The sequence below is a fragment of the Nanorana parkeri genome, unplaced genomic scaffold, assembly GCF_000935625.1.
Source record: "Nanorana parkeri isolate BGI_ZX_2015 unplaced genomic scaffold, ASM93562v1 scaffold1000, whole genome shotgun sequence".
NCBI classification, from domain to species: Eukaryota; Metazoa; Chordata; class Amphibia; order Anura; family Dicroglossidae; genus Nanorana; species Nanorana parkeri.
Window position 1 is genome coordinate 496,339 of NW_017307268.1, and position 15,392 is coordinate 511,730.

Here is a 15,392-nt window from a genome sequence, read left to right on the forward strand (position 1 = left end):
AAGCCTTGCACCTGACCTCAGGTCACGTGCAAGACTTTGCCCAATCAGGGCTCAGCAGAGGAGGGGTCTGAAGGAGAAAGTTCTCTATCAGGTCCCCCCATGCTGATTGACACCAGGCAGTGGGCGGGTGCAATAGCCAGCTTGCTATTGGCTATTGCATTTTACAATATCCAATAGCAGGCTGGGTATGGCTCCCAGCCTGCAATGAAGAGGAGGCAGGGGGGGGAGGAGCCGCGGCCGGACCGGATCGTAGACGAAGCGGACGGACCAGGGGGCCGGAGGCCAGGACAGCAGCGGAGGTAAGGGGGGCAGCGAAGGCATGCAGCGGTCTGTGTCCCCGCTGTCTCCGCCAACACAGGCGCGGGGATTTGAAGGGGCACAGGCCGCTGCAGCCACAGTTTTCCTACATGTACCAGCAGCTGTATTGGGGTCGAACATTCGAACCCCCATACACTTGCATTGGGTTCGAGTTCGTATTCGAACATTTCCATTAGAATACGAGCCGAACACGGGGGTGTTTGGCCCATCCCTAATGCAGATACCTTCTGTTTCATGAAGGTTCTGCTGTGCTCCAAGCTGGTTGAGTGAAGGCCCTTTTGGTTTCTTTCATTCCACATCACCATAACCTGTTAAGTTACAACTTCTCATAACTCTCATCAGTGAAAGATATGGAAGGCCTGACTTCTGTGGAATAGAAAAAAACTATTTCGTGAGCAGATCCTGAGTAACTGGTGCTACACCCCTATTTAGTCAATCAAGGCATAAGAGTCAGTGGGGCTTTATTGGCACCAAATGACAGATCCAATGAACCACAAAGTGTAGAGGCCCTAACAAAGTGGTTCATTGGATCTGTCATTTGGTGCCAATAAAGCCCCACTGACTCTTATGCCTTGAATGACTTCTGTGGAGTAGAGCTTTGAGAACAACAAGACTGAACATGTTCTGGTGAGCTTGTTCAAAGCAACTAAACCTCCTCTGATATACTTGCATGACACATCAGGAAACAAGGATCAATTCCTTTTATGATGCCTAAACCTTACAGAGGAGCAGTGGGTTCAGGTATGCAGACTATTCCTCAGTGGCGGAACTTCCCATAAACTGGCCGATACAGGAATTGCATATTACCACTGTGAGGATTTCGCTTCCAATGGTAGCGCATTGAGGACTCTTCCACTCGCTTATGACCTCATTTTGAGGGCTTCCTTGCCCACTTTTATTGAATCCAACTCAAACGTCCACACAGGTTTTCCCTCGCAGGTGTTTTCAAACATAACGTACGGCTTTTCTTCAGCAAAAATTACACTTTTCAGTCTCACCGACTTAAGGAAGGTCTTTTAACACAACGTCTGGCCACACAGGCGGTTTGCCACACAGGCTGCTCGTTTGCCACACAGGCGGTTTGCCACTCAGGTGGTTTGCCCCACAGGTGGTTTGCCACTCAGGCGGTTTTCCACTCAGGCGGTTTGCCACACAGGCGGTTTGCCACTCAGGCGGTTTTCCACTCAGGCGGTTTGCCACACAGGCGGTTTGCCACTCAGGCGGTTTGCCACACAGGTGGTTTGCCACTCAGGCGGTTTGCCACACAGGCGGTTTGCCACTCAGGCGGTTTGCCCCACAGGCGGTTTGCCACTCAGGCGGTTTTCCACTCAGGCGGTTTGCCACACAGGCGGTTTGCCACTCAGGCGGTTTGCCACACAGGTGGTTTGCCACTCAGGCGGTTTGCCACACAGGCGGTTTGCCACTCAGGCGGTTTGCCACTCAGGCGGTTTGCCCCACAGGTGGTTTGCCACACAGGCGGTTTGCCACTCAGGCGGTTTGCCCCACAGGTGGTTTGCCACTCAGGCGGTTTTCCACTCAGGCGGTTTGCCACACAGGTTGTCTGCTCCCCAGTCCACCAGACACCCAGTCTGGTTCTAGGGTGGGGCTCTTCTCTTAGGAGGCTGGGACTTCTTGTAGAGGCCCTAAGAAGCCAGCTAGCTTCAGCTCCGAGCCTTCAGCCCTCTCAGCACTCCCTCCTAGAGGAATAACCTCATTATTACACCTGAACACAGACATCCCCACCTGCCTGCTGCCACACCACCCATCATTCAAATGTAATCTGTAAAAAGCAAAATATAAAGTATTACCCCTTAGAAATATCTGCATGCTGGTTATAGTGGATGCATGAGGGTGTTTGCTGCCTTTATAGTCTAATTTTGTGTTTTTATTGTTTGTGCTTAGAGCTTGATAGGAGAGAAAGGAGAACCTGCCATGTTGGAGCCTGTGAGTATCTGCCAATGTCACCACGACTTTTTACATTTCTGATAGTATGATCAGAAAATGATTTTGTGCTTGTTACAGGGCACCGCGATTGAGGGTCCAATAGGATTCCCTGGGCACCCGGTACGTATAACGGATTGTGGCACTATCATCCAAAATATTACAATTTCCTTGGTGTATTAAGAGGAGGGCACTCCAAGCATTCAGTCCATGTCTTCCCAAACCCCCAGCAGTGATGTAACAAGCCACGCACAGGCCTTTGGGGCCCATTTACACCTTGCTGTCTTCTCTCAGTGAACTTTCTGGAGCCATATATGGAGAACCCTTACCCAACGAAGGTGCTTCCAGAACACAACCAGTGTGTAGGAGGGCTTTAGGCTTTGGGGGTTGGACTTAAAGCCAAAGTTGAAGTTGTCACATGGTGGCAGAGTGCACCCAAATGTGGAACCTTGAGGCTAATGAGGGCAGTTTCGGTGCCTTTTCTTAGGAAAGTACATTTATTTAAATCGTATGAATGGGCTGAATTTTTGCTTCATATAGTATAATGTTGTACTGTTGCTGGCATTTGTTGTATTCCTATATAGCTGCTGGTATTCTGCATTTCGCCATATAATCATTATACAGCTCAATGCAGAATGCCTCCAGCTATAGAGGACTACAAATCCCAGCAATAATACATTATATACAGTGCCATGCAGAATAACCCCAGCTACAGAGGACTACAAATCCCAACAATAGTACATTATAGTATAATGTACTATTGCTACATTCCTCTATAGCTGCTGGTATTCTGCACTGCGCCGCTGTATAATGTATTATATTGCACACCACACTCTTTTTTTTTACTTCCACCGCGCCAAGCTTGCTCCCGTGATGGACAACAATCTCAATAGAAACTTGTAGTCCATCACTGAACCCTTTTTTTTTTTTAAATCCGATTAGTCGATTAATCGAACTCAATAATCGGCTAACTAATCGATTATGAAAATAATCGTTAGCTGCAGCCCTATAACTATGCACACGCACATGCGCAGGTGCCCGTGCAGAATTCCGAGTGCAAGGGCCAAGCCTGGCTTCCTGACAGGTCCATACAGCTCGCCATATTGGTGCTCGGGCAGACGAATGTCGTAGAACCCAACTGAAACTAGAATATTGGCCTATCTGGGATACATAGTGATACACGATCAATAATGTTTTATGTCCTGCGTGCTTAATACTGCCATTCTACTTTGTAAACCCGTTACATTTTATGTGCCCTACCTAGGGAGAACCAGGACCGCCTGGACCTTCAGGACCTCCTGGACCGATTGGGGATCCAGGTGAAAGGGTAAGAAGCCACCTCAATCCACATTTACCTGCATTTCACCTAATAATTGTGGTAAAAAGATATGTGACGTCTATGTAATACGACATAGAGAAATCCTGAGATCAGTGGTTGCCAACCCACATTTGTCCTCGGTCATGAAGTCGCGACCCAAGTTGCACTGCAATGGACCGCACAGCAGTGTGGGCAGCTGTGCTGTGATGGAGCTCCATCCATATGTGCATTGCTTGTGCAGCTCACATGCGCACCTGTAGAGGTGTCGCGAGCCAGAATGTGATGTCACGCCAGTCCAGGCACCTCTACAGGATATGCCAGGGAGCTATAAGCAATGTACATATGGAAGGAGCTCCTTCGCGGCCATACCCCCAGCCCACCCCACCTCATGTCAACACTCGGCGCCGGGCAACATATTTTGAATGGCCGCTCGGTGTAAGAATGGACAGTGCTGCGCTAGAGGGGGCTAGGGGGAGGCTGAGGAGCCTCTCACCTAGAAAAGTGGAAGGCACGCGGCGACCCACTGAACACGGGGTCACGACCCACCAGTTGAGAACCAAGGCCTTAGATCATTCTAGATCAACACAGAGATGATTGATCCCGAGGAACTCATTTCCAAAAGGAGCTTCCTTCATTAGTTTTCCTTAGGTGCTCAAATTATATGAGACGCTCATTTTGATGGGTTTTATCTAGAGCCGTATCAGACCGGTAACCGCGCTCCATCGTGTGAGATCCGGCACCCTGGTACAAATGCAACGAATGCTGGCTGACTAGGTGGTCCTGCATCTTGGGCTCAGTTGCCATAGAAAAGAAAGTAGCTGCCAATAGGATTTATTGGTCAATCTGATGCAAGGCAGACCATCCAAACTCTGCCCTACTGACGCGTTTCACTCGCAGCTTATTCATAGAGTGGGAATTGCCAGGTGGGGGGGTTCCTTTATACACAGATCAATCTAAACATTCAATACTAATTGATAGGGAAGCACCGATACCAGTTTTTCGGTATCGAGTATGTGTCCCAATATTTATATTACGGTGCTCGCCGATACCAAGTACTGACACCGGTACTTCCGCTAGCATGCAGCCAGCTTCCTGGGCAATCAGGAAGCTGGGCGGCGTGTCATCACTTGGCGCCCGGCTTCTTGATTGCCCGGGAAGCTGGCTCCATGCTTTTTGGCCAGCTCCATGCTGATTGACAGGGAACTCTCAGCCAGGCTGTTTGGCCAGCTCGATGTTGATTAGCCAGGAAGCCAGCTTCCCAGCCAATCAGCATGGAGGCAGCTTCCCTGGCCAATCAGAAAGCCGGGAGGCGGACCATTACTAGTATTGGTATTGGTGCATCCTTACTAATTGATATCATTATGAACAACAGGCTGGTTAGCAGTTTATCATTTATGCAATGCATACGGAGTGTATCAAATTAGTCTCCGAAGGGCTAATTTGTAAACCGTTCACGCAGCTTTTTGCTGTGCGAATGTGATTCGTCGTGCCGTATGACCACTAGATGGAGCTGAGGAGCAAAGGAATTTCCAATGCCCTTCAGCTCCATCTAGTGGCCATACAGCACTGCGAATCAGCCCTTAAAGGAGAACTATGAGGTCAGTGTTTTTCCCCATAGTTCTCCTTAGGGCAACGGGAGGACACAAACTAGCGTCCTCCCATCACCCTAAGCTCAGTATATAGGGAGCTACAGCTCGCGGTATACTGAGACGCCGCAGCCGGAGCGGATCCCGACATCGATGTCGAGATCTATGTGGCAGTGTAGGGGAAAGAGGGGCAGTGTAGAAGGGGGGGCAGTGCCGGGGAAGGAGGGGCAGTGTGGAAGGGGGGGCAGTGTCAGCTCACTCCATATACCCTGGGAGGGGGCAGGAGGAGACCTCCCTCTGCCTGCCCTCTAATACCGCTCTAATCATGCTTTTTTATTGGGGGGACCTTCCTGGTTTCATGCACCGGGGTCCTGAGGTTTCTAGTTAGACCTCTGCTTCATACCTCTGTACAGACCTGGGACTGGGGGTAGACAATGCAGGAGCCTGAGTACTGCACCCTTGGTACACTGATCGTGGCCGCAATGCTCTGCAGGCTTCAACGCAAAAAAAGTAATAAATGCACATTCTTTATTTCATCATAGTTGGTGCATTTGTTACATTGTTTTCATAAGGTGGACTGTGCCTTTAATCATGAGCTTTGAGAAATAGCTCCACAGCCGTTCCATATTGTGAGCTCTCGGAGCGCCCCCTGGTGGCTGAAGATTGATCGCAGCGAACGCCGATTTGGCAGAAAGAACTCGGAACAATAAAACATTTCGCTGACACTTGGATCTGATTGTTCGCGAGTCCCTCCAGAGACGAGGAAGTCGCATGGAAAGAATTAGAAGAACATTGTCACAATCCGCGTTGTAATGTTATCTGTGAAGGAAGCAGATCTTCCCACAGCGCGTTCATTGCGCGACTTTGTTACAACGTTACGCAAAATATACATTGTATCAGAGGAAGAACCTCGGCCCGCCGGCTGTGGTGAAAATACAAATCTTATCATGGCAGCCAGTGAAATAGTATTTTATAAGGAGATGTCGGCCCTTCGAAACATTGACACAAATTGATGAGATTACAAAATCTAAAGCTGAACTTTTTGTAAAAAATAGACTTACACAGCCCCCCTTCCCTGGCACTGCCCCCCTTCCCTGGCACTGCCCCCCCCTTCTACACTGCCCCCCCTTCCCCGGCACTGCCCCCCTTCTACACTGCCCCCCCCCCTTTACCAGCAGTGCAAGGGTTAACTACTAGGGGTAGAGGAATAGGCTCTAATACCTTCAGGGGTGCAATTACACATCATGGACCCCCACCCCGACAACCTCTCATTGTTGCTCTTGGCAGTGTCAACTGGGCCCTAGCCATCCTCACGTACATTGCAGGTCCTACATGGTATGTGATGAGGCATTGCAAGACTGGCAGCCACAGGCATGACGCCCAGAGGAAGATGTGTGATGGGACAACACAGGTGGAGCGCCGATGTTGCTTACCCCTGAGCAAGTAACATAAGGGATGCAATGAATCTTTGTCCCTTCTCCCCTTTTTATGCCCTTTGATTCTCACATGCTCTGACATTACAGAAATAAGGGCACCCGCCATTGCTCATATATGTCCGACTGCTTCATCACATTTCTGGGCGTTTACCAATTGGTTTAATGATGACAACGCGTGATTGTGTCAACTCTCATTATTTCCTTCAATCAAGCTGATTCATGAAGGACAGTCTATGCGTAAACATGAATGGTCACATTACCGGTGCGTGTTCATAGCTACAGAGCAGGGAAGAGAAGACTGGCCGGATGGGCCCCATGTTGGTCTCATTTTTGGAAAAGTAATAAAGATCAGTGGAATGTATCCAACATGGATGGTCATCTGTTTCCTCCAATATAAGCAGATCTTGGAGACCTCCAGTCAGTGGGCAGAGTGACCTGGTCATGTATCATTGTACATGTCTGAGGGTCGACATAGCTATTATGTTCATGGGGATTTTCCTGCCAGGTGAGGTCAAGCATGGAAGGTAAGTCCTCTAAACCACCTTCCTCACGTTCCTCCGGCCACAGGATCTCCACACTAGAGTTCCTGACACTTCATCCTCAAATCATGGAGGAAAAATCAGGACTGTGCTGTGTGGCAGAGCTGGGCAAATCTCAGGACTAAGCCCTGCTTCTTCCCACCTCAGCAACCCCAAGTTGAAGAAGTTGGTAGGAGGCCAAGATTAGCGCCTATGTGTAACAACCAGACCCCACAGGTCTTATTTTAGGTGGAGGATCACAGCTGCAGAAGTATGAGGAGGGGGTGCAATCCTACACCACAGTGAATTTACAGTCTTATGGTAATGAGTTAGGCAACAATTACTTAGCATGAAAAATAGATGAGGTTTTATTGTAGGGAGTAGTCCTTTTAGATTAGTGGGGTGAAGGATGACAACAATCAATGGGAGCAATCAAGTTATCCCTATGCACAGTTCTATCAATATGCAAGCATTTGGAAATCAGTCTGTGGTATGCTTACTGAGAGGGCGGTAGATCGACAATAAAGTCCAGTGAAATTGCTTCCCAGGGTCTTCCAGGTATGGGTAAGCTGGTAAGGAGGCCGAACGGAGGCCTGGACCCATGTTTTGATCTTGCACATACATCACATGTGGATACATATTGGTGAACGGTTTTTCCCATATCTGGCCACCAGAAGTGGCGGCTAAGTAGGTCTAGGGTTCTGTTGATACCCGGATGTCCTGCTAGGGGCGCATCATGGGTGAGTTTCAGGATTTCACATCTGAGAGTAGGAGGGATGTAGAGCTTGTCTCCTTTGTAACAGAAGCCTTCACCATCCACCTCCATCTCTTCCGATGGGGGTAGTCTGGCATCTCTGTTCGGGCTAATTCATCCTTGAGTGTCTCTGATAACCCCAATCTGAATTGATTTTTTAGGGTAACAGCATTCCATTCTGAGAGGGGCTCTGTCCGGCCCAATAAGAGGAAGAGGTTCGGTGCTGGGATACAGGAACTTGCCTGGCGTCTTCACACTTGCTCGAACGTCAGGCAAGTGTAACGGTCAGCCTTAACTAGGGAGTGGGGGAGGAGTCCTGGAACGAGGAACAGGTGAGTGATCGAGTGCACCTGTTACACTATGGCCTTATCACCCTGAAAGTGTCTCCTACCCACAGAAGTACCTGTCATCTCCCAAATATGTATTCCATCCGTGTGCTCAGCTCTTTGCCTGGAGGTCGTCCATAACAGATAAATGGTGACCCGCCCCTAATGAGTGAAGCAGATGGGAGTTCCCGGGAATTCGGAAGCAGAGACCACAACCCCAAGAGGTAGTATGTGTCCACGGTGTGATTCAGCTCTCCGGCATCTAACGCTTTGTACGGGATGACCAGTTCATTAAGATTTGTTGCAGCTGGAGAACAATGCTATTGTCATAATGTTATATGTTTGTGCTGCTTGTTGTATGTTTTGGATCATTGCACCAACCCCAGTAGGAGAACCTCGGAAAGAAACCATTGTTTAGTTTTAGAGAAAGGTTAGAACAGGGGTCAGCAACCGGGAAAACAAGCCGTTAAACAATAGGATGCAGCAGACTTCAGATCAGACCCAATTCCTGCACCTTCCACCCCTCAGATCAGACCCAATTCCTGCACCTCCACCCCTCAGATCACCCCAATTCCTGCACCTTCACACCTCAGATCAGACCCAATTCCTCTCACCTTCACACCTCAGATCAGACCCAATTCCTGCACCTCCACCCCTCAAGATCAGACCCAATTTCTGCACCTTCACCCCTCAGATCATCCCCAATTCCTGCACCTCCACCCCTCAAGATCAGACCCAATTCCTGCACCTTCACCCCTCAGATCATCCCCAATTCCTGCACCTCCACCCCTTAGATCCGACCCATTTCCTGCACCTTCACACCTCAGATCAGACCCAATTTCTGCACCTTCACCTTTCAGATCACCCCAATTCCTGCACCTTCACCCCTCAGATCAGCCCCAATTGCTGCACCTTCACCCCTCAGATCAGCCCCCAATTCCTGCACCTTCACCCCTCAGATCATCCCCAATTCCTGCACCTTCACCTTTCAGATCAGACCCAATTCCTGCACCTCCACCCCTCAGATCAGACCCAATTCTTTCACCTTCACACCTCAGATCACCCCAATTCCTGCCCCTTCACCCCTCAGATCACGCCCAATTGCCCCTTCTCCCCTCAGATCACCCCCAATTCCTGCACCTTCACCCCTCAGATCAGCCCCAATTGCTGCACCTTCATCACACTTCAGATTAACCCCAATTTTCTAATTAGCTTACGAGTACTCTCTTTTCCGTTCCTCCTACACTGGGAACAATTTCCTCATGGGCAGTAGGTATGAGTGAATCTACCTGAGTTTGGTTCACAAACATTTCTGTGAATCTTACTCAAAGTTTGAGAGCTTTGTGGCAAACTCCATTAAAGTCTATGGGGGCAAATCTCGTTTAATTTGGCTCTTTATAGGGCTATTAAGCAAGCTTTTGTCAAACAACAACCCGGACCTCATCCCGAGTGGGCACATCTACAGCATGCCTCCAACTGGCTGCCAGTGGCTGTAGAGCCCGGCGGGCACAGACAACAAATTATCCCGAGTGTCTGGTTTAAGGGCTAATTACCATATCAGAAGCGCTCCCGGATTCAGAACTCTTAATACTTTCAATGTGGAGATGTAGGCGGCTCTGCCTTTGAACATTTTTTTATTACATGGTAAAAACGCAATTACTGAAGCTTAGCAGTCCAGCGAGTCCCAGCCGTTGAAGGGAAGCTTTGATCTGCGTCTATGAGTGATGTATGACTTTCAGCTGGGAGATCCTTATCTGCTCTGTGATGTCATGTAGTATGTTCGGCAGAGAATCCATTTTCATCTCGCTTTCTTCCCCTCCAGCAACGTTACCGTTCACTGCGTGTCAAAACATGACAACTTGGATTCCTCAGCTTCCCTTCTATGAATGACATCCCTCCTTCTCACTCTCTCTCTCTCTCTGCTTCTCTCACAGGGTCCTCCAGGAAGACCTGGACTCAATGGTGCCGATGGTATACCTGGACCTCCGGGGAATACAGTGATGCTTCCTGTGAGTACCTGTCACAACTTGTGGGATTTTGGGGAGCCGGACACTAGGATTACGGAGAGAACTCTAGTTACATAGTATATGAGGTTGAATAAAGACACATGTCCATCGAGTCCAACCTATAGCGTGTATGGTCCTACTGATGTGTGCGTATGTATAGGTCCCTGTTTGATCTCATTCTTAGGAGTACTTGTACCCTTGTATATTACCTGTACCCCTGTATATTACCTGTACCCCTGTATATTACCTGTACCCCTGTATATTACGGTCTCTGAGGAAATCGTCCAATCGCCTCTTGAATGATTCCACACTCTCAGCCGAAATCACAGCACATGGCAGCGAGTTCCAGACCCTGACCGATCTAACTGAGAAGAAACCCCTTCGCCCCTTGTGCTAAAAAATGTTCTCCACTAATTTTAGGTGGTGGCCTCTCGTCCTTGTCATGGAGTTAATTGTAAAAAGTTTGCTGTCACTTTAATGTCACTATCCCTGGTAAACATTTTGTACATGAAAATCACGTCCCCCCTTAATCTCCTTACTTCTAATAAGAACATATTTAAATTTAGTAGCCTGTTCTCATAGCTCAGGTCCTCCATCCCCTTTACGAGTTTGGTCGCCCTCCTCTGGACTCTTTCCAGTTCAAGGACATCCTTTCTGTGGACCGGTGCCCAAAACTGGACGGCATACTCCAGATGAGGCCGAACCAGTGATCTATAAAGTGGCAACTGTGTGAGATTAACATGACTTGTCTCCCCGTGAACCCATGGCTCATCCTGTTGAGTTGTCCATGGTGATGTTTCGGGGGGACCCCAAGTCTGGACATTTAAAAGAGATCAGTGGAACATCTAAATTGATTAATGAGCTTATTATTGTGTCATGCCAAGTTCATAACTATAACGCTATTTCATTGTTTGGAGTGTAGGAGGAGCTTCATATTCTGTATCATTAATATTAATAAGTAGTGACTAGGAACACATTGGAGATATTGGAGATAAAAGTAGTAGAAGTGGAAGTGGTAATTGTAGCAGTATAAGCCGTGGCAAATATTGATCATAAAAATAATTTAATGTCATGATCAGGGCCGGATTTACTTTCTCTGCTGCCCCAAGGCCAGGTTCCTCAAAGCGCTCCCTACCTGCCAACCCCCAACCCCCTCCCCGTGAGCTGATGGGGCCTGAAATTAGAAGGTCATGTCCCATTCCAAAGCACACTCTCCTGCTGGAAGTGCTTCCCTCTGGGTATGACTATAGTGAATGGCACCGTTCCCCTTTATCTTTCTGTGCCACCCACACACATATTATCCCACCCCACACCTGTATTTAAGACACTCTGCACCCTTGTGAGCTTGGACTGACTTATCAAAGCGGGAACTGTTTGGCTTTCTGAAGGCTTAATACCCAAATAACACAGAACAGCCTTTCTCAATCTTTTCACAATGAAGGAGCCCTTGAAATAATGTCCCAGGGATCTCAGGGTCCTTGCTAAAAATGTTTACATCTTCAGCTCATGGTATATTGCCATGATGGGCTGGTTGCAGTTATAATTATCAATTTAATAATGAAGAATATTATAGTCAGTGGGGACAAGTCCCCTTATATTGGTGGTCAGAGAAGAAGGGCCCTTTTACATTGGTGGCCATTGGGAAAAGGACCCCCTTACATTGATGGTCATTGGGAGAAGGACCCCCTTATATTGGTGGTCATTGGGAGAAGGACCCCCTTACATTAATGGTCATTGGGAGAAGGACCCCCTTACATTGATGGTCATTCGGAGAAGGACCCCCTTATATTGGTGGTCATTGGGAGAAGGACCCCCTTATATTGGTGGCCATTGGGAAAAGGACCCCCTTATATTGGTGGTCATTGGGAGAAGGACCCCCTTATATTGGTGGTCATTGGGAGAAGGACCCCCTTATATTGGTGGTCATTGGGAAAAGAACACCCTTACATTGATGGTCATTGGTAGAAGGACCCCCTTATATTGGTGGTCATTGGGAGAAGGACCCCCTTACATTAATGGTCATTGGAAGAAGGACCCCCTTATATTGGTGGTCATTGGGAGAAGGACCCCCTTATATTGGTGGTCATTGGGAAAAGAACAGCCTTACATTGATGGTCATTGGGAGAAGGACCCCCTTATATTGGTGGTCATTGGGAGAAGGACCCCCTTACATTAATGGTCATTGGAAATGTATGGTCATTGAGAGAAGGACCCCCTTTTATTGGTGGTCATTGGGAGAAGGACCCCCTTACATTGATGGTCATTGGGAGAAGGACCCCCTTATATTGGTGGTCATTGGGAAAAGAACAGCCTTACATTGATGGTCATTGGGAGAAGGACCCCCTTATATTGGTGGTCATTGGGAGAAGGACCCCCTTACATTAATGGTCATTGGAAGAAGGACCCCCTTATATTGGTGGTCATTGGGAGAAGGACCCCCTTATATTGGTGGCCATTGGGAAAAGGACCCCCTTATATTGGTGGTCATTGGGAGAAGGACCCCCTTATATTGGTGGTCATTGGGAGAAGGACCCCCTTATATTGGTGGTCATTGGGAGAAGGATCCCCTTATATTGGTGGTCAGTGGGAGAAGGACCCCCTTATATTGGTAGTCAGTGGGAGAAGGACCCCCTTAGATTGGTGGTCAGTGGGAGGCAAGCCCTCTTGATAGATGGTTACTGTAATGCCCCCTTGCATTTGATGGTCAGTGGAAAAACGCAAAGACAGACAATGAAAATGATAATTGGTCAGCCAGGGGCCACATACCACAGAGATATGAGGAGAGGCTCTCTATGTCTGATGAGTAACATTGGTGCATTACCTATGCAGGAGCCATTAGGCGGGAGATCAGAGGGGTTTTTGCTTAGAAGCGCGTACCAGCTTCTGGGGGAACCCTGGTTAGGAAAGGTTGGGTTAGAGATTGATACAATGTGATTATGTAAAATAATATTTGACAATTCTTTCCTGCACAGTTCCAGTATGGTGGCGATTCCAGGGGACAGACTGTGTCGTTTCAGGAAGCTCAGGCACAATCCATCTTGCAGCAGGCTAAGGTGCAGTATTATTTGGATCTACATAGATAGCGCACACTTACATTTGTCCAATAAACCAAATGAGCACATTTCGGGCATTCAGGAAACTGGGAGACTTAGTAAGGTAGCAGGAATTGTATTCACTCGCTTCCAGGAACTCGCTATGATTGGACAACTCCAGACGAGGCCCATTAAATCACCTTGGGGGTTGGGTACAGCGTTGTGGGTGGTCGTAGGTCCCATTTTCTGTAAATGGACCAAGGACAGATCCGGTGGGGATAGGCCTGGTGGATAGTATACAGCTGGATTAACCAGTTATTGATCCCTGGTGACACATACATATGAGAAGTAGTTACAATGTGTCAACCACACACCAAGTTCACATGTCCAAGATCATTTTTATTGACGTGTGTACATCTCATCATCAAGAAGCAATGTTTCGGTCCCTTCATCAGGCATAGCGTATGAAGGTATAGTGTACTATGCCTGATGAAGGGACCCTAAGTGGCCCTCGAAAAGTTGCTTCTTTATGACAAGATGCATGCATGTCAATAAAGACGATCTTGGACATCTGACCTTGGATGGTGGTCATTGGGAGAAGGACCCCCTTATATTGGTGGCCATTGGGAAAAGGACCCCCTTATATTGGTGGTCATTGGGAGAAGGACCCCCTTATATTGGTGGTCATTGGGAGAAGGATCCCCTTATATTGGTGGTCAGTGGGAGAAGGACCCCCTTATATTGGTAGTCAGTGGGAGAAGGACCCCCTTAGATTGGTGGTCAGTGGGAGGCAAGCCCTCTTGATAGATGGTTACTGTAATGCCCCCTTGCATTTGATGGTCAGTGGAAAAACGCAAAGACAGACAATGAAAATGATAATTGGTCAGCCAGGGGCCACATACCACAGAGATATGAGGAGAGGCTCTCTATGTCTGATGAGTAACATTGGTGCATTACCTATGCAGGAGCCATTAGGCGGGAGATCAGAGGGGTTTTTGCTTAGAAGCGCGTACCAGCTTCTGGGGGAACCCTGGTTAGGAAAGGTTGGGTTAGAGATTGATACAATGTGATTATGTAAAATAATATTTGACAATTCTTTCCTGCACAGTTCCAGTATGGTGGCGATTCCAGGGGACAGACTGTGTCGTTTCAGGAAGCTCAGGCACAATCCATCTTGCAGCAGGCTAAGGTGCAGTATTATTTGGATCTACATAGATAGCGCACACTTACATTTGTCCAATAAACCAAATGAGCACATTTCGGGCATTCAGGAAACTGGGAGACTTAGTAAGGTAGCAGGAATTGTATTCACTCGCTTCCAGGAACTCGCTATGATTGGACAACTCCAGACGAGGCCCATTAAATCACCTTGGGGGTTGGGTACAGCGTTGTGGGTGGTCGTAGGTCCCATTTTCTGTAAATGGACCAAGGACAGATCCGGTGGGGATAGGCCTGGTGGATAGTATACAGCTGGATTAACCAGTTATTGATCCCTGGTGACACATACATATGAGAAGTAGTTACAATGTGTCAACCACACACCAAGTTCACATGTCCAAGATCATTTTTATTGACGTGTGTACATCTCATCATCAAGAAGCAATGTTTCGGTCCCTTCATCAGGCATAGCGTATGAAGGTATAGTGTACTATGCCTGATGAAGGGACCCTAAGTGGCCCTCGAAAAGTTGCTTCTTTATGACAAGATGCATGCATGTCAATAAAGACGATCTTGGACATCTGACCTTGGTGTGCTGGATGTGGACATAGAGCGCCATCCACAGTCACTCCAGCACTCATCCATTAGGGACGTACCGGTAAGGAGTGCAGTGGAATTTCTACAGAATACATTTGAGAAGAGCGCACGTCCTCCCGGTCTGTGTGTGACACGGTGGGCAGCTTCTGATATAAGGGGAGACCTTCCCAGCTTGGTATGTAATAAATGGGGGTATGGGGTGAGAAGCGACCCTTTCTTACTCTTCAGGTTCAACAATTGTCGTTGGCTGTGGGGCAAAGAGGAAAGGGCCAGATATCCGAGACTCCTTAATCCTACTCACAGCCAGTGGCGTCACAAGGGGGGTGCGGGGGGTGCGGCCCGCACCCGGGTGCCACCATTGGAGGGGGTGACACCAAAATGACTCACAGTCATTTTGGTGTC

General features: G+C 48.2%; 1 protein-coding gene across 1 annotated transcript in view; it reads left to right on the plus strand.

Annotated features, from left to right (window-relative positions):
• Positions 1 to 937: 937 nt before the first annotated feature.
• LOC108795736 (collagen alpha-1(XI) chain-like) overlaps positions 938 to 15,392 on the plus strand; it is a 57,673-nt gene continuing 43,218 nt past the window's right edge. The window contains exons 1-7 of the mRNA XM_018567023.1: positions 938 to 945; positions 1,427 to 1,685; positions 2,221 to 2,262; positions 2,341 to 2,382; positions 3,524 to 3,586; positions 10,132 to 10,206; positions 13,176 to 13,256. Of these exons, the coding sequence (XP_018422525.1) occupies positions 938 to 945; positions 1,427 to 1,685; positions 2,221 to 2,262; positions 2,341 to 2,382; positions 3,524 to 3,586; positions 10,132 to 10,206; positions 13,176 to 13,256 (570 nt within the window). The remainder of the gene's footprint in view (positions 946 to 1,426; positions 1,686 to 2,220; positions 2,263 to 2,340; positions 2,383 to 3,523; positions 3,587 to 10,131; positions 10,207 to 13,175; positions 13,257 to 15,392) is intronic.